This window comes from Athene noctua, chromosome 16 (assembly GCF_965140245.1).
Source record: "Athene noctua chromosome 16, bAthNoc1.hap1.1, whole genome shotgun sequence".
Classification (NCBI taxonomy): domain Eukaryota; kingdom Metazoa; phylum Chordata; class Aves; order Strigiformes; family Strigidae; genus Athene; species Athene noctua.
In genome coordinates this window covers 3541792-3560707 of record NC_134052.1, presented here as the reverse complement: position 1 = coordinate 3560707, position 18916 = coordinate 3541792, and the positions used below count along the sequence as shown (strand labels likewise).

Below are 18916 nucleotides of genomic sequence, written 5' to 3'. Positions count from 1 at the left end.
AGACTATGCAACCGTACACAGTATATATAGAGGCCTGGCTAGGATATGAAAATAGTACAAATGAATGGACTTTTTTTCACCTTGGAAAATGCTACAAATAAACACATATTGTAAATTTGGCATTTTCAGATGTAAAACTTTGATTCTGGACCAATTTAAATAAACTAGTTGGATGAGCAGATAGCCTCATACGTCCAGCATTCCTCAATGAACCTCTCTACCAATGCCAGACTACATTTCCCCAACTGGAAAAGGGACACATAATGAATAGAAATAAAAGTTCTCCACAACATAAACACCTGAACTTGCTGAGCTGTCTACTCTGTTAGGAGTTTCAAAGGAAAATACACTGCTGTTTTGCCAATTTCCAGTAATCAGGTTTTGAGGGTGTTTCCAAGGCTATTTTCATTAAATGTTTCAATTTTAGAGAATGGAAAAGAGGTTTCCACTAGCAACAATAATTATTTCCTTCCAAACCCCTGCTTCTCACAAGACAAGGTTCATACTGCTTCAGGTGAGAAGTGTTTTTACACACATCTAGTCATATCTGTGCAAAGATTTCACTGAAATAACTCAAAAAGGATCAAGAATAAGCCAAAAATAAATCTCAGTGGATGCAAAAAATACACCATAGGTTAATAAATTTCAGATTAAAATGTAATTTTTATGAGAACAGCTGTGATAAGAGTACAATTAAAGTGACTGTCAAGTTATTTTAAAATCATGCTAACTACATCTCTCACCAACACAATCTTTTTTCCCAGTACTAATTTTCATTTTTGTGATTAGGTAAACTGAATCCTCCCCTAGTATTCAAACTTATTTGAAGTGGTTATTTTTAAAGTTTATCAAAATGTCTGAAGTCAATAAAAAAGTTTGAGAAAATCTGCCAGTTTTTTGACTTCGAATGCCATAGCAACCATGATAAAGGCCATTCTTCTCTGCCTCAGATGTTACAAATATGGGGTGGTCAGGTCCTCAGTCACATCAGTCCAAACTGAGAATAAAAACTGTTGACTGGCTTAAGCATTCTGAAAGTTTACACTAGCCTGGTGTACATGCACAGTACATATAGCAAGACAATGCTTAACTCATTTGGGACGTTAAGTGTTCAATGGCACAGAAGTTTAGAAGAAGTGAAGAGCTCAACTATTTTAAAAGCTTCTAGAAGAGCTCTCTGTACTGTGCATGGTAATGATGGGACCACATGTCAGGGCACTTCAAATGGCAGAAGAAATAATTTTGTCCCTTACTGGGAAACATGCACTCCACATCTTCAGATTGACAGATGTTCCATTTCTAAGTCTAGAACTGATAATGAGTTCTTAAGGTTGTTACTATACCCACCTGAAAAGCACAACCCCGCGTTTCAAGTCCAACCAGTATAGTGAAAATACAGACACTGAGAGAGGGAGTATTTTGGTCTTTTAGTGAGTGACTAAATGAAGAATCTGCTCTCAAGGCAGCCAAGGGAAATTGAGAAGTAAGAAAAGCAGTGCGTACAAACTGGTTTTTCCTGCTTTCACCATCCAGGTAGTAATCGAAGACTTCAGAGCAGACTTCCTTCCTAACATACTGTCACTGATTCTGAGCTAAGGACAGTTTTGGATCGTGAGAGGAAAGAAGATTGCATAAGAAAACAGAAAGCAAAGAACTGTTCTACTTGTTCTGTCTTTTTATGACTGAGTATTCACAGGTGCATGGGCATTTGTTTGAAACTAAAATTTTTCTGTCAATGACCATTTATTCCATCTTCTTTATCACAAATCTATACTCTGTCACCTTAAACTGTCACCTAGAAGCAATTTAAGGCAGTTCTTAAAGGATCTCGATGAAAAGATTTTGCACCACCATCCTAGTCTTTCTTTTTCTACTTGTTTTACTTGAGAAAATAAACAAACCAAAACCAAACCAGCAAAAAGAAACCACCACAAAAGAAAAAAAGCACATTACCTGGAGCCAGAGTTTGTCATGCTGCGACCACTTCCCCCCAGCAATGCACTGGAATGTTGCGTTCTGTCCCACATTAACCTCCACGTTCTGAAGCCGTAGGAAATGAGGTGCTTTTCCTAACAAAAGATGCAAAGTATTGCAAGGGTAGAGCAAGGCAGTAATGGGCTATGCCACACCAACACAGACAGAAACACTCAGCAAAGCATTAGGGCCTACCCTTGACAAGGGGATTTTGCAAAATAAAGCTGTTCTTCAGTATTTAACTATTCACAGCAGAGTGAGGTGGATGATCGATTTGACTGAGGATGGTCTAAGGGACCATACGGAGCGCTGGCACATCTCAAAACACAGATCAAATCACAACACAGGTTCATCATGGTCATCAGCAAAATTTCTTACTGCTTGCTATAAAGAGTAGTCAAGTAATTTCTTCAGAAAATTGTATTTCTATAAAGATCAAAACAATCAAATGCTTCTGAACTTGTCAAGAAGGAATGACCCAAATCAAATTTTCACAAGGGTCTTTTTTTCCTTTTTATTTTATTGACTATCAAAAACATCCTAGGCCTTTAGAATAATATTGTATCATTAATATCAAATCAGATATTAAATGAAATATTCATACAAGTGACAGCATTGTATCACTGTATTAGTTTAAGATCACTGATATCAGTGTTTTGCTGATACTAAATTCAGTATTAATTCAATATTAAGCCACTGACAATAAAAAAAAAGACACGTCATTTGTTCACAAAGGAATTAGATCAGAGGATTATCTTTTTGACTAAATACCAGACTCATTTACCTCTGTAAGTTAACTTACGAGAAAATAAAAAAATATTATAGTAGTGTGTCTGACACTTCTAAATGAACTTAGTTCCTGCTGACCTTCATAAGAAAGTTTGTGCACCATTTGAAAACTTTTAGTAGGACACACTGAACAGCCTTATGAGATTCTAAAGGTCAGAGTTTTTCAACTTTATCTTTACATTTTCTCATGTGACTAGACACTAACGAAATACATAACTCCAGATGACATACCAAACCACCTTTTTCTACTAGAATCAAGTAGCTTGAAAAGGATGTGGGCATCTGTATCTGTGTATGGATGAAGCTTGACATGTAAGTATTTGTGTACTATAGGCACATAAACAGGGAACACATGCATATATGCATATACACTACGTCAAATATTTTTATCTAGCTTCTATATCCCATTCACCACATGCTCAGTTTGCTGATAGCTGCCGAAAGACAGTGACTCCATACCATCGTACTTTCTAGGGATCAGAAATTTGCATCAAAGTTTACTGGAACTCTGGGTGACAGTCAGAATGTACTACATATTTGCAGGCTAATACTAGTAATTTCTGACTGCAGTCTAAGGTGGGCAGATAGAGGCCAGCTCCAATTACGAAGCTGCACAGCCTGGGTGAGTGCAGTCACACCAGCCCCAAACTCCTGGTGCCTAGGTCTACCCGGTGTCCAGAGCACAGGGCTCTCCTATGCCTCCAAGTGCTCCTGCACACGTAGTCAATGAGCTTTTAGCACAAGGTAAATTGATACACAGTGCATTCCTTCACAAGACAAGAAAAAAAAAAAAAAAAAAAAGAGGCAACACCAGCAAGATATTTCTTTTTCTCCATTACTATGTCATTAGGGCATTTCACTCCCTTTTTGCTGATACTTAGGTCTGTCTGCTATACTGTCATCTATGAAGGTAAAGCAGAAATGAAGAAATAACACCAATAATTTCAGTAACCTCCAGGGTCATCAGGAGCTTCGTGGTCGCTGCATTTTGAGTTATAACAATTGTAAAACGAGTATGGGGGGCAAAGCCTGTACAAGTCAATGGAACACACTCTGGTGACATTTACCCTGGTGGCTGTCATTGCTGAACAACAAAAGCAACACGGGGAATCAGAGAGGAGAAGCATTTACAAAGACTGCAGAGAACTTGCAGCTTGTAATAAGTTCTGTACACTGCAGCTGGCAAACTGATTCAAAATGGACTACTTAACTGAATCATTTCAGTTTTGAGTCACTAAGAATGTGCTTAAATTTGAAGAGTGACCTGCATATATTTGGAGAAATGGATTTAAAATCAGTTTAAGTACTTGATTAAACAGGGGTGTAACAGCATCCTAGCTCTCTTTTTTTTAAATCCTGTAACTTTTACCCCATACTTTGTTCATTGGCCTCCTTCCCAGTAAAGGGATCAGTCATCACCCAACATGCTGTGGAACGCACGCAGACCATTTGGGGAATTTGTCTGGATGCTGCCAGTTATCAGCAACATCTGGTTAATACAGATTGTAAGTATTTCTTAATGAAGTAAATGCACCCAAAGGCCTGAGCAATGAGCACATGGTAAATACAAATATAAATTAGTTAAACAGCAATTAACCATACTGCAGTTATCAGAAATGTCCTGTTAAACTTGAGCAGAACCCTGTCTGTCACACTGAATGGCAGCTATTCTTTGAAACCCTGTATTGCAAGAAAACCCATTGATTTTGCTCCACTGATATGATCCATGGGTTTTTTTGTGAGCAGGTGTCAATGACTTACTAAAACTGTGAACTAGTGAGACGGGCTGTTAAAAAAAATATCTTTAGAAGAAACTGTATACTACATACACAATATAGACACACAAGGTCCTCAAGCCCACCAAAGATGTGTAAAGAAACCAAACAAGTTCAGACTCAAAGATTGAGGCTCAAGGTTTCTTTAAATAGAAAAAAAACCCAAACCCTAAGCTTATTATTATGGCTGCAATAGAAGAAATGGGTGCTAATATTTTTGAACAGCATAATGAACCTGAATCTACTCCTGTGCAACTGTATTGTCTGAATGAGATTTATTTTTTAATATCTTTACAGGGGTGCTGAGTGGGTTTAACATTTGTTGAGAGGCAGGCACCTCTGGGATATGTCCTTTACCAAGGAAATAATGAAACAATTTGTTTGATTCTTCTTTTCTTAAGTTAACCACACAGGATATTATCAGAAGCTTTTAAAATTGTTTTCTACAGCAATATGGTTCAGAATAAACAATCAGTTTTATGTTCTTGTAACAAGAGGAAGAGAGATTCCCACAGATGTCCTGGCACTAGCTATAGAATGAGCACAGTTTTGCCTTTTGCACAACTTGAAAACGTAATTTTGCAAGGCTGATTGTCTTTAGGTGTTTCAGAGGGATATAAGAAGACATTTTAGTGCTGACCAAAGTGGGTAAATCACTCCTTTACACTGTAAAGCCTGGTATATAACACATTGATACAGTTAGAAAAACAAAAGAGTGCTCACTGCATGGATGGGCAAGAACTCTGACTTCATCCACAGCGATGTACCCTGGATGTCCTTTCAAAGAGACAGATTCAAATATCACCTGAAATAGAAAATATGAAAAAGTTTTCTTAAAAAGAATAGCTATACTAGTCATTTGGCCAGTCACCATATTCTGCTCTTATTCCAATGTCTAAGTCATTCAAGGCATTTCATCATTAATAATGAAGAATACCAAGGCAATTCAGCATGTACATGCACACCAAACATTGAAAATCTGTTTGGCAGGGAAAACAAAAAGATAGAGCAACATTCATTAGGATTAGACAAAACTATGCGCTTCTTTCATTTGGAAGAGCAAAAATTACCCTGTGTATATATGCAACTATATTCACTTTAAGCACCAGTCCAAGAACATTAAGTGGATAATCATCTGACATCTTCTTCTTATAGCATGCCTTGGAAAGTTGGAGAATGCTGCACATGAGAGAAAATTCTCTTATTGAATCAATAAACCTCCATGGATTCATCTCGAGAAAACCTTGATTTGACATGCATGCCAGTGCAATATTAGAAAGTAAATTACAAGCAAGAGATGACCCTGGATTCTAGTTACTGGGCTGAAATAAGATTCTCTCAGATACAATAAAGTTGTTTCTGCCTTTCCCTGGATTGAAGTGACATGGTCTGAGAATGAATATTCTTAAAAACCACATGTAGTATTTCTCTACATTAATGGTACACGACTAGCACTTTCTGTTTTATTGATGTATCTAAATTATGAAAGTGTTCCACTAATCTAGGTCTGAATAGGCAGATACTCAATTACAAATGAACAAAAATCTAATTCTTCCCTATGGCTTTGTGATTTTACCTGGAAAACTGCCCCAATACAAAGTATCCTGTTACTAAAACTATACAGGCTATCTGAAAATCGGGGGGGGGGAGCCAAAAAAAAACGATAAAGAGATCAATAAAAGCAAGTTAACTACTACCGTATAAGCTAACTAAAAATTCAAGAGAAAGTAGTACTAAATACGTGCAGTTTGCCCATCAATTAAAGAACATTAGGACATGAGTTGTAGACTGTGCCCTCATAGCAGTCTGCAACCTCCTCAAGGAGGGCAGTGGAGGGGAAGTGCCCATCTCCTCTCTCTGATGTCAGGACAAGAAATGGGATGAAGTTGCATCAGGGGAAGTTCAGGTTGGACATCAGGAAGAGGTTCTTCACTGGGAGGGTGGCTGGTCCCTGGAACAGGCTCCCCTGGGAAGTGTTCATGGCACCAAGCCTGTCAGTTCAAGGAGCATCTGGACAACGCTCCTCATCATATGGTTTAGTTTTTGGTAGTCCTGTGAGGAGCAGGAAGTTGGATTTGATGATCCTTATGGGTCCCTTCCAACCTGAGATATTCTATGATTCTATGAGGAACAGAAGTTTAGAAATGTTAAACTTCAATAGAAAAAAAAAAAAAAAGAAAAATGCAGACTGATTGTTTAACATCTTGGTAATGCTACCTCACAAGTTAGTGATTCCAAAGAAATGAAGGGCTCTCCTTTGCTGTTATTTTTTTTTTAAAAAAAAAAAAAAAAAAAAGGGTGGAGATGTAATGGATGCTGTCTTCTGCAAGTGAAAGGCATGTCCCCAGTTTCATTCCCTCTTCCTAAACTAATGTTCACACTATATTAAATTGCTCATTTTTGCATGAGTATACAATAATGTTTTCAAAGACAGAGTTAATTAACATTTTCAGCTGGCACAGTTATTACTATTAGAGCAGTATTCTAGTGAAGCTATTTGTTTTGTAGAAGAAAGTATTTCAGTAATTTGTAACCTCCAAAATCCATTACTAGAACACAAAGTTTACTACTTAAAGCCAGTTTTCAACACCTATTTTTATTATAAATAATAGACTGGTATCCCCAGTCTGTCACTGTTTAGCCTCTTCTTCAACTCCTTCATCAGAAGATTTAATACAGTAAAAGATTCAACTGTCCAAATGCTGATCACTGCATGCCCTGGCTAGGAAAGTAGACAAATATGTCATTCGTAAGTACAAAATTTCCGTTAATCATTTTGCTTTGCATTTGGGCTTCTGGAATGTAGTTTCTACTCATGTTTCCATGACTTCCTAAGATCTGTTCCCTCAATTCAAAACATATCCAAATGTGAGATCTTCTGAAATACATCCATTAGAAAAAAAGACATGATAAAACCAGGTAAAACACAAACATTAATAGGCAAAGATATAAGCTAAGAGAAGCTCAAGTGGTAACGATATGTAGAAACAATGTTCTACTCCAGAGGAAGGTGGCCAAGAAACAGGCTGTCCAAGGAGCATCAGGAGGAAGCAAGTCTCTGGAAGATAAAATAATCCAAAATACTGCAACAAGTGTATTGTGTTATCAAAGTTCTTGACAGGCTTTTTAGGGACTGTATAATATAGAGTATAATGCAAGTCCTTAGTACAGAAATAATTTATTTTAGAAATGAAATTTCATTTGTGACAAAAATTACACTTATTGGCAAGGTCGTGTAAGCAGCTATTGCAACTCCCTTCAGACTTGAAGCGAAACATTACAGCTACAAAATCTTATTTAAGTTTTGCATTTGGGAGTAGCCACAAGCCACAACGAACTAATTCTGAATTTCTTGCAAGTCAAGAACTTGGAAAGAAAAGTTCTCCAAGACACTGGCATTACCTATTAGTGCATGGCAAGAGTAAGCACCGGTACATAAAGAAGTGTCCTCTGTTAATTACCAACATGTACAGAGTCTTTAATACAGCACAATACAACTTAAACTGGTAACAACCAAGTCAGCTCCTAAAAAACTCATGCAGAATCCACTGAAAGGAGTGAAGGATTCCTCTCATTTCACACAATTTGACAGACTATTTTATTATCTGTTCCACTTTACACTCAGAAATTCTTGTTATTTCCCAGTTCAAACTTCCACATTGTTGTCTCTTTCTGTATTTTGCAGCATCTCAGCCCAACCAAAGCAAGAAGCACAGAAGCACCCAGATTTTCCTGAAAACAGGGAACTGAGACCCAAGAGGAAAAAGCAGGGATCTATGTTTATAGTGCCCAGTTCTGCAAACTTCACACTGAATATGTCTCACGTCCTTTTAACTTCAGTGGGAAATGTAGTATAATAGTAGAGACGTAGGCATTTAACAATGTTTTACACTTAAGGAACTTTTCTAAAAATTAATATATTTGACAAAATGCAAAGCTTTACAATTAAAAAAAGTTCTCAAATGCTCCTGGAACTCCAAATACTAAGTCATTGCATGTTTCCTTACCAATAAACAATCCTACATTTCACTGCTGCTATACACCAACAATGTCTGTGTTAGCAATGTAGCCTGGCTCATCTGTTGTGGTACAACAGTTTTCTTCAGGCATGGATCAATAATGTTCCTTGCTATATATCAAAAAAACTCTTTCTGGCAGACTCTAGTGTTGCCCTTGGTGCATTCTGGGACTAAGTTCATCCTTATGGCAAGCAGTAATTCAAGATTACATGTATTACCTTTCTCCAAGAACTATTATGGCTTTTTCTCGCTACACTAAAAACATTTGCAGGCTGGGAGTCCAAGTCCAAGTAACTCTGGGGAGACATTATAAATCTCCACCATTCCCATGTTTATATCTCAGCAGAGTGGGTTTGGATCCAGATGACTCCTATGACCCTTGCACAGAACTGCCAGACCTAAAACACAACCTCTGGCAATTGGTTTTGTTACTAGTGTTCCACTAGTCAAATCTCCAAAGCTCAGACTACTTCTCGAAGCCTCAGACCCAGGGCAGAGAGTTTCCAATCTTTTGCCTGACTGAATTTGCAGCACAAACTGCAATTCAAGATGGTGTGGTTTCTGCGTATTGAGAGAATAACCCACATTTTGCCTGACACAGATTTAATTTATTTAGGAAAAACGCTATTTTTTTTTTCCTGTGTTACCTGTTGGTTTTGAAATACATGCCTTCAGGCCTCTACCATACAAGGAGCTCTCCATGTGTGCCATTTTGATTTAAAACTGACAAATAACAGTCCAATGGCACATCCTACATTGTAAGTGTCAAATGAGATACTCCCTAGGCAGCGGTACACACAAGCTTTTGTCATCCGGCCACCTCTGAACTCCTCTAGCCAAGTGTTACTTTAGGCTGCCCAAATAACAATAATCCCAACTAAGTCCTTCATTGTGTTTTCCTCTTCACTTTTGCAAGCTTGAAGTTTTATTTTTTCCTTTATTTAAAAAAAAAACCAAACCTTGATTAAATGTAGAGACCCACAGGACTGTAGACCATCAACAGAAGATGGTTTATAAAATCAACAGCTGATGACAGATCAGTCTATTAGATCCCCCACAATAGTGGGACAGATCTCAAATTTTGAAAGCCACACTTAAGGAGTTAGAATACAAATATAAGCAGAAGGAAATATCATCCCTGTTCATCAAAAAGTAAAAAGAAGCCCCTTGCATTTCCTAGGAAGGAACTACTCCTAGGCAGTTAGTGCTGGCTTCCAATCTGTTCATTTTTGCGCTGCAGTGAAAAATTCTTGTTTGATTTAGAGGATTTTTTTCTCACGAAAAGCAAACTTGACCTCAAAAGGACTTGCAAAAGTAATAAGTAAGGCTCAGGAAGTCTACTACTGGTATATCTAAGAGTAGAATCTCTCTTAATGTGAGATCAGACTGTCTTTTCCAGGTTTTTCAAGCACTGATTACCTGGGTGAAAGATCATTTCTGTTATCTCTGTGGAGCACCTACTATGAACCAAATTCTGGTTTGTAACCAGGTTCATGTTAATATGAATGTAGTATAAGCACTTTTATATGACTTCAGAACAAGTGACAAGTTGTGCACAGCCCTTAAAACACCACTTTCCACACATTTGCATCTCTTTATCCCTTCCTCTCACCCTGCACAGTGTGCTCTATGTATTCTGCTGATAATCCCCAACTCTTTCAGAGGCAGAACATTAAAGCATTCTACTTCAGCTCAGATTTTATAGATCTCTTACCAAGCTATTAACAAGGGAAAAAAAGCAAGATCTTCCATGTGCTGTTTTCTATCCATGGATTGTTTTCTGCCTTTTCATAGTTTATCCTCTTAATTCCTATCTCACTCATGTATTTTATTAGTATATGTACACCAGCTTTTCCTGCAAGGTTTAGAATACAATTATCTCCCAGGTTGGCTTTTTTTGGTCTTGAAGATAAAACAAGACAAAAACACACGTTCAACACCTAACAAGAAGTATGTGAGTCCATTGTGTGCAATCTCATCTAATTAAAACTAAAACAATGACTGCAAAGTCATGAACATGAAGTTTGAAGTGGACAACCAATAAATAGCTGTAAAATTAATATAACCGAAAACCAACTTACCCACTACATTCCTCAACTTCGTGCTTCTTTAAAAAAAAATATATTTCCTAACAGAACAAGTAAAACTATGTTACAAGCAGTGCTAAAAAGAGGAGGAATGGGGGATCTGGTGAAGAGTATATTCATGTTGATAACATGGTAAACGATTTTATTAGTAGCTTATGTACATACACCCCTCATATGGGCACAGGAAAAGCCCAGATGCAAAGCTGAGTGAACAAATGTTCCTTCTTACGGAACCAACCAAGGGCCAAAAATAGTTCAGGCAAATTTATGCAGAGATAGTTAAACATCTAGACGCTCAGTTGTATTTACATTTACATAGTGCCATGGAAAGTGCCAATATAAGTCTGTTTATGTGCCAATTTCATGATAAACAAGTGGGTTTTAACTTGCTGATAATTTGACTCCCTGCAGTCTATCCATCACTCTGTGACCTGACAACAACTGAAGAAAAAGGGTGAAGCAGGAACAAATATGTCAAGATGCCTATACAACCCTTGTGCTATTAATATACTATATGTTCTATAAAGCTGCTATATGAATGCTATTCATTCTGTCAGGAAAAATTTGGGGGGGGGTGGGGGTGGTGGTGTTAGATTTGATTTTCAGAATACCTGTTGCTAATAGTTTAGCTCATACCTATGTTCAAAGAAAAAAGAGAAAAAAATATTACAAACACATACCTGATAAAAATGTGGCCAGAATGTGCTGATGGCAAGTTCTGCTTTCACCCATCCTTCTGTAACAACCCCCGAGACATTCCATATGGGATTGCCCTGTGGCCCCCCGTTCACCTTCACGTAGACGTTCAGAGAGCCGGGGCTCGAACGGTCCCTGCTGGACAAGTAATAGTGGAAGTCGATGCAGTGTGTGTCGTTTTCCTTCAGCGTAGGCAACAGCAAGTGAGCTTTCTGCCCAGATGCCCGCCCAGAGCTGTTCACCATCATGAAGGAGCCTACAGAGGAAAGCAAAAAGAGAGGAAAGTGTGGTTTTGCTTAGATTTTTCAGTAAAAACAGTTCCATTAGAAAAGTCAATGACTCCCTTAAAAGCCAGAAAACAAAACATTCATCTGAAGAACTCAGACTAGCTAGTTTATGCTTGTTGTTAGGTAACAGAAAGAAAGGATATTAAAATGGCAGAGCATATACACAAATACATTCAGGGTCAACTAGAAATACTTTAATTAGATAATTTTAGAAACAAAATAAAAATACTATTTTGTTTTTACTTTTTTTATAACCTTGTGATAAAACAGTCACTTTAAACAAAAGCATATTCACACTTCAAGCAGCAACAAGGCTCTCCTACAGCACAGAACCCCCCAAAGGCACACTCAATGAAAAAACTACAATAATGGGACAACTTCGCAGCTGATGGTTGCCTGCCTGGCCCCTACCCACTTTGCGCCAATCTATACCTGTGAACCCTCCACCTTGGCACTATAAACTTTTGAAGGTTGTAATGTGTTAAGAAAAACCCAATTTTCAGAGACCAAATGAATTAGGCTCGTTTAGAATAACAGCAACATCTCAACTAGAAATAATGCACCAAGGACAATTATTCTTCTAGGAGAGAAGGTCAGGCTGAATTTCGGGAGGGAAAGATATACTACAGCAATTTATGAGTTTGTTAACCTGGAAGCTTGCATCATATTAACCATGGCACTTGATGTTGAACTCACATTTTAATTCATCAAGCAGTTATTTTACAGCACATTGTGTCTCAACTCATCTCTTCACAGATGCATCAAGGTGACAAATGTTAGCAATAAGAAAAAACATTATGAGAGTTATTTGATTCAATTTTGTCTAAAGGATCTCCTTTATGTGTGTACAGACATTCACACTCAGAAAAAGCAGAAGAAAATACCGAGACTGGGGGGGAGAAAATCTGCGTGTCAGCAGCCAGGCATGATAATTTTTAATCAAATGCAGTCCTCTTGACACTCTCAGTTCTGATGCTGCTGCCAAGACATGCTACAAACGTATTTCTCTGCTGGCCTCTTGCAGTTCACAGAAGATTGAGTTCAAGAAGCCCTGTCTCACTTCTAACCTACTGACTTTTCCCTATTCCATGCCATAGCAGCGTGACACTCAGATGAGCCAGATAAACATTTTGATCAATTCTGTGCAGTGAACAGCCATATATTCTAAATTTGTATCAACAGATAAGATACCAGCAAGTTTCTCCCACAAAGGTGTTTTTTCCCCTGTGTTTATATGATATATATGTATTTTGTAAAAGATTGAAAAGCACGGATGCAGAAGGAAGTCAATCTTTCAAAAAACACACACACACTCTAGAGACCTTGGAAAATTCAAGCAATGCAAGCACAGCTGGGGAAGAGGCTGTACTAAGAAATATGAGAATTTATAGGCAAGATGGTCTCTGGCAACCCCGTCATTTTGCTATGCTGAAAATCAAAATGGCCCCAAGTCAGGAAATTTCAGATTCACAGCAAGGACTTTGAAAAACATAAGAACTGAACCCAAACTTTTCAATTTCTAATAATCAAAGTCCGTAAGATGGGATCCTGACTTATGTTCACTGCTGATCTAATTCTGCTCCTAGCCAAACAAAAACAAAAACCCCTTTTTCAGCAAGTACCATATACATACTATTCTTAAAAATCCACCCAAACAAACTAAAGTTTGAGAGCCTGCAATTTGGATTCTGTTTCTATGACCTAAGATAATTTATTACCAGAAAGCACAATTGCCAAGAGGCTTGAAGAGGCAGCACTGCCTGACAATGAAGGTAGCAGGCTAGAAACCTGACAGCCTGGTTTCTAAGACTGTGACACTCACTTCCAGGATCTCAGTCAGTACACATAGTCTGCCTTATCTTCCCTTACAAATAAAGCAAGAATAGTTGTAAGAACCACTCTTCCACTGAGAATCTGGGAGGAAAGACGCTGTAAAACTGCTGAGTAACAGTAGTACCATATAAAGGAGTGCAGCAGCTGCTGTGAGATGCGCTGCCTGCAGCATTTCAATGCCATTTTGAGAAACAGTACAAGATACAAAGAAGTTCTACATTTGCCCAGTGCCATACTCGAGGATGATAGTGCAGTCAATTAGAATACTCAGTAAAGAAAAGCAGAGCTCCTGTGCATGCACTGGGTTTTTGACCGAGAGCCTGCTGCACTGAGTAGGAACCCAGGAAAACCAATTTTTTCTGCACCATCGTTGACTGGATCATTCTCCTTTTGCACATCTTTCTCAACTTTTATCTTTTTTTTTTTTTTTTTTTTTTAAATTTGGATAATACATGGATTCCTACTGTAAAGAACTACTCTAAAGCTGTACTGGTACTATGTCTAACACAATATGGTCTTGAACTGCACTGGAGTAGGTAAGTGTTTCAATAACAGAAAAAGTTAAGGAGCATTTCACTTTCACAGATTCATGTATAAAAATACTGAGCTTTCCTCTGGGAGGAAAAACATCAGCTTTTATAAAAAGTTCAAAGCAATAATTACAATTTTATTTTTTGCCACCCACAAAAAAATGAATCACAAGCTATTTGTGGTATGACAATGGCCTTTTGTGCAACTGCTGACAATTTTAGAGAGAGTATGGAGCCTGAATCTAGCAACTGACAACACGAGCAAGTAAAATATCCATCCAAAAAGCACTTAAAATAATTAGTCTTAGTTACTAAAAGAATAGCCTTACAAACAATTGTCACATGCAAATTATTCATAGGTTCTTATTTATAGCTTATGATTTTTTTTTAATACTGTATTCCTAGAGATGCAGGAGAAAGTACTATAAAAAAAATAGTCTCCAGTGAAGTCCTGGTAAGAGGCCTTATTTTATATGACAGTGCAAAAGATGAAACATTTCTACTTATAATGCCATCTCTGTCAGAGAAAAGTACTCACACCTTGTTTAAATCAGTTCATCACCTACTAACTATACCACACCCCTTATTTCTGCAGAGACTTAGTGTGGCACCTTCCACAACAAACCTTTCCCCTGGCTAGTCAAGGCATAGTGACCAACACCTCAAGCCCAGCCATCGTAGGCAGGTGTAAACTTACAGTTTCATCAGGACTATAATTGACATCAGATACAAGAACACATCGATCTAAAAAATTCAGTTATGAGTAAATTATATCCTGTCTTCTATAAACTGGCCTCCAAATATACTCATGTGTACATCTTTTCATTTTTCTTTTCACAGTGTGGACTTGAAGGCATATCCCATCCCCAGTTCTCTAGGACCTTCAGAAGGTTGCTCTGCATGCTCCAAGATCAACAGCTGAGATCCACTGTCCTATTATAAACGCCCATGTCCAGGGAAGCTTGTCTGGCCAGGATGAATCACTTAAAGGTAGGTAGAAATCATGGAAATTGCTCCCATCAGAAAAAACAAACAAACAAACAAAACCCCCCCAAAAAAAAAACAAAAAAACCCACCAAAACCAGCCTTTTAAGGACAAGTATGGTTTCCCTTATTATCCTTAATAGAAAGTGACATATTCAGAGCCTGACAGCCTTCTTCAGACAGAACACAGAATTGAAGCTTATGGGACTTATTCTCAATTTATAGGCCTATATGTGCAAAGAAAAGAGATAACAATCTGGTCTGGCACCAACAAACCACTTGTCACGTTTTCCACTCACATAAAGAACTAGGGAATGAATTAACATGTCACAAATGGAAATTATTGATCAATGGATGACTGAAAGCCACTTAAATATCTTCAGGCAAGAACCTGAATAAAACAAAAGGTATCTTGGAGAAGCTCTTATTTAGACCACTGCATACACAATTTTGAAAAATAGTAACAGTAGAAAAAAAATCATTTAGCCTCACTGTTTTGTTTACCTCCATCCAGGGAGTTCAAATGTCATAAAGTCAACACTGAACTGAAAAAATGAGTCCAGGGGAAAAATTACCTACACTGTGTAAAAGTTCTGTTTCATATTTATTGGACACATAAGTATTTGCTCATTAATGCAGATTGAATATCAGGTCAATTAAATTTAGTGTTCTTGGAACAACAGGTTAGATTCATTAATATCTTGCTGGTTTTGTCCTGAGTAACCAAAAATGAATGTGTTATGTTTGGATCAGTCAGAAGCAAGGAGGATGGGAAGACGGTAAATAAATTCATTTTTAAAAATCCGTTCAAACGACAGGAACATAAAACGGCACTCTCTCATAGTTATTAAACATACCACTGAAAATTGGGGAATTAAACCATGAAGTGCTCTCTAGCTGGCCATAAATTTCAATTTTTCCCCTGCTTGGTGCATAATGATGCCTTGATAAGCATCCTATTATTGATGCATCTGCAACATATATCCTCTTTTTGGAGCTGAAATGCTACTCTGTAGCAGATGGTGGCTATTGTGTTTACACATCAGCACTTTATGATTGCATTTTCTCACGTCTGCAGTAAAAAGAAAGCCGTAATTGAGTTTTTAATGGCTTTGCACATTGTTCATTAAGATTACATGAGTGTGTGCTGACAAATGACAGCTGAAGAAATGAGCCACTGAGAACCCCTCCTGATCACCAGACAGACCTCAGTTGATGCTGTTTCGGTGTTGGCTTTGAAGAACCGTGCTGTTTAGAAGTGAAATTATAGCAACCATTAAAGACTGAATGTAAACTTGAAAAGAAAGATGTCAAAATGCTTAACAGCAAAACGAGATTTCTAAAACCTTGAAACCCAGAATCAGGTACAGAATGTTCTTTTAAAGAGCAAACTCCTTCCCAAAATAAAGGAATGGGGTTTCCAGCAGCTGTATCAGGTTCACAAGCATTTTTAGACAGTTTTGCTTATTTCTGAAGAGCAACGCTGTCTCCAGGAAAGTCTAAAATCTGTCCTCGTTAAGGTAGAACAAAGCAACACATAATAACCCAGGTTGGAATGGGCCTCAGGCCAAGGCCTGCTCAAAGCAGGGTCATCTATGAGGCCAAATCAGGTTTCTCAGAGCTTTTACCTACTGTGTCTCAGAGCTCCCAGGAGGACTGCCCATTCCCTCCAGGAAACCTGCTCCATTGCTTCATTGTCCTCATAGTTTTTCCTTATATTCAGTTCAAAACCTCTCGTTTCAACTTATACTCTGTATCTCTCATCCTCCAGACACTCGCTTCAGTAAAGATCCTAACTTGGTATTCCCGATAGCCTTGCTGGCACATGAGGGCCTCTGCTAGGTCCCCCCAAAGCCTTCCCTGCCCCAGGCTGAACAATCCCTGGTAAATCCTTAGCCTCTTCTTACAGGGAAGTGCTCCAGCCCCACAGACTTGATGGCCTTCATTGAACTCGTTCCAGTTCATTAGTCTCTGATACTATGACACCCAAAACTGGCACAGTATGCTCAACACAATCCAGTGAGCGGCAATGAAGGGCAACCACTTCCATCTGTCTGCTGGGTATGGCCCTGTCACAACATCCAGGATGCCATGAGCCTCCTCTGCTTCCAGAGCACACCACTGGCTCACGTTCAGCTTGCCATCTGCCAGGATCCTCAGGTCCTATTCGACAGAGCCAGTCCCCAGCCAGTTAGCCCCCAAGCTGTCTTCCCAGGTATTGCTGTATTGGTCCACATCAAGTTTCATAACGTTCCTGTCGGCCCAGTCCTTCAGCCTGTGTCTGTCCCTCTAAAATATGGCCTTACCCCCAACTGTATCAACTGTTCCCCTGAGACTGACAGCATTTGAGCAGCTTTGACCCATCTAACTGCCACCACCCATCCAGACCATAACACCCTAACTTGGAAATGCATGAAGCTCTGTGCTGCCTCCGACAGCAGCAGCCACATAGGACTTACTCTTCTGCAGTTCAACTACAGTAACAGAAGAGCTCTGATAACTTTGTATTTAATCAAAAATACGGGTGAAATTAAGCTGTTCTAATTAGATACAAAACCAAAATGTTCTAAGAAGGATGCTTATTAGAATAGTAAACCACAGTATTTACCAGTCGATTTAACCTACATATGTAGATGAATGAGTTCTTTGCAGTTTTAAACGATACATGAGAAGAAAAGTCTACAACTGTTAAGTCCCCAATACACAAGAAAAAACCGCCACACAGACTGCAGATGGATTTCAAAATGAAGGACAGTTCATGGCCAAGGAAAACAAAGTTCTTTAGAAGAACTTTAATACATTGGCAGCTTTACAGGTATGATTTCTCACCATCCTTTCACAGAGCACAGCAGATATCCTAGAGGAACACCTCTGATAACCTCCCCTACTGAGCGTTTACTGCTGGTCTTTCCTGCTCACCTTCCGAGCACCTTGTCTCTTCTACTGCAGCCTCACTTCTCTTAAGGAAGAGCCTTCTCAAACCTCTTTTGGAAATCCATTGCATTGTTTTTGAAAGTCATTTTAAGAACAATATCCAATTTACTTGCCTTTTTTTAAAAAAATAAAAATAAAAATATTTCAACAGATTTGTGAGGTGTGACTATCTTTTGCAAGAATGCTTTGATTCTTTCCCAGTATTTCATTCCCATGGCACTAGGATTAGGGTCAGAGCCAGTTCACTATCTCATACACTGACCTGGAAGTCCTTTATCCCAGGTATTTTTACAGAAGGACAGATAAAGCAAGAGGTACCTATGCCAGCCAGATGAGCAAGCTCATGCCTTTCCTGGCAAGGTTTCCACGTACCATGTTTTTGCCTATCTTTTGGTAAAGCACATATTTATAATACTGTCAAGTCAATCTGAATGCCATAGAACAGATAACTGAAAAGCATCTACACTAAGTATGAAAAAATGTGTTTAAGGACAATATAAGAAAAAAGTCCGTCTACCTCAACACTTGGTTTCCAGCAGTGACAAATTGGCCACTTCAAACAAAACATAAGAACCAGGGTACTCTGAAGCAGAATTTACCATTTCAAGCTTCTGACAGTCAGCTATATCAAGATTTTAAAAGTAAAAAGCTGCATCTACCCCTTTCATTGATTAGCCACAGATTGATCTTCCTCCTATAATTTTTGTTAAGTCGGGAATAAGAGTCTAACAACAAGCTCTATAGATTAATCATACATTTCGCTGAGGAAAATAAATAAATATTTTTGTGCACTTGCTTGAAGCTACTGCCACTTAATTTGTAGTTCTTATTTTATGAAAAGTTACGACTACCTACCTGCTTCACACTTCCCACATCTTGACATCCCTACTCCTCATACTCATGTATAACAACTGAACAAGACTCAGAAATCTCTTCCCCCTGACTGATGTACTACAGACAGAAGTATCTGTACAAACTCAAAATTAAACAAGGTGCATTTCATAGCTG

At 38.3% G+C, this 18916-nt stretch overlaps 1 protein-coding gene across 1 annotated transcript in view; it reads right to left on the bottom strand.

Annotated features, from left to right (window-relative positions):
- PTPRT (protein tyrosine phosphatase receptor type T) overlaps positions 1–18916 on the bottom strand; it is a 457248-nt gene that overhangs the window by 271735 nt on the left and 166597 nt on the right. Inside the window, exons 3-5 of the mRNA XM_074920627.1 lie at positions 11325–11596; positions 5262–5343; positions 1954–2069 (exon numbers count right to left, since the gene is read on the bottom strand). Of these exons, the coding sequence (XP_074776728.1) occupies positions 1954–2069; positions 5262–5343; positions 11325–11596 (470 nt within the window). The remainder of the gene's footprint in view (positions 1–1953; positions 2070–5261; positions 5344–11324; positions 11597–18916) is intronic.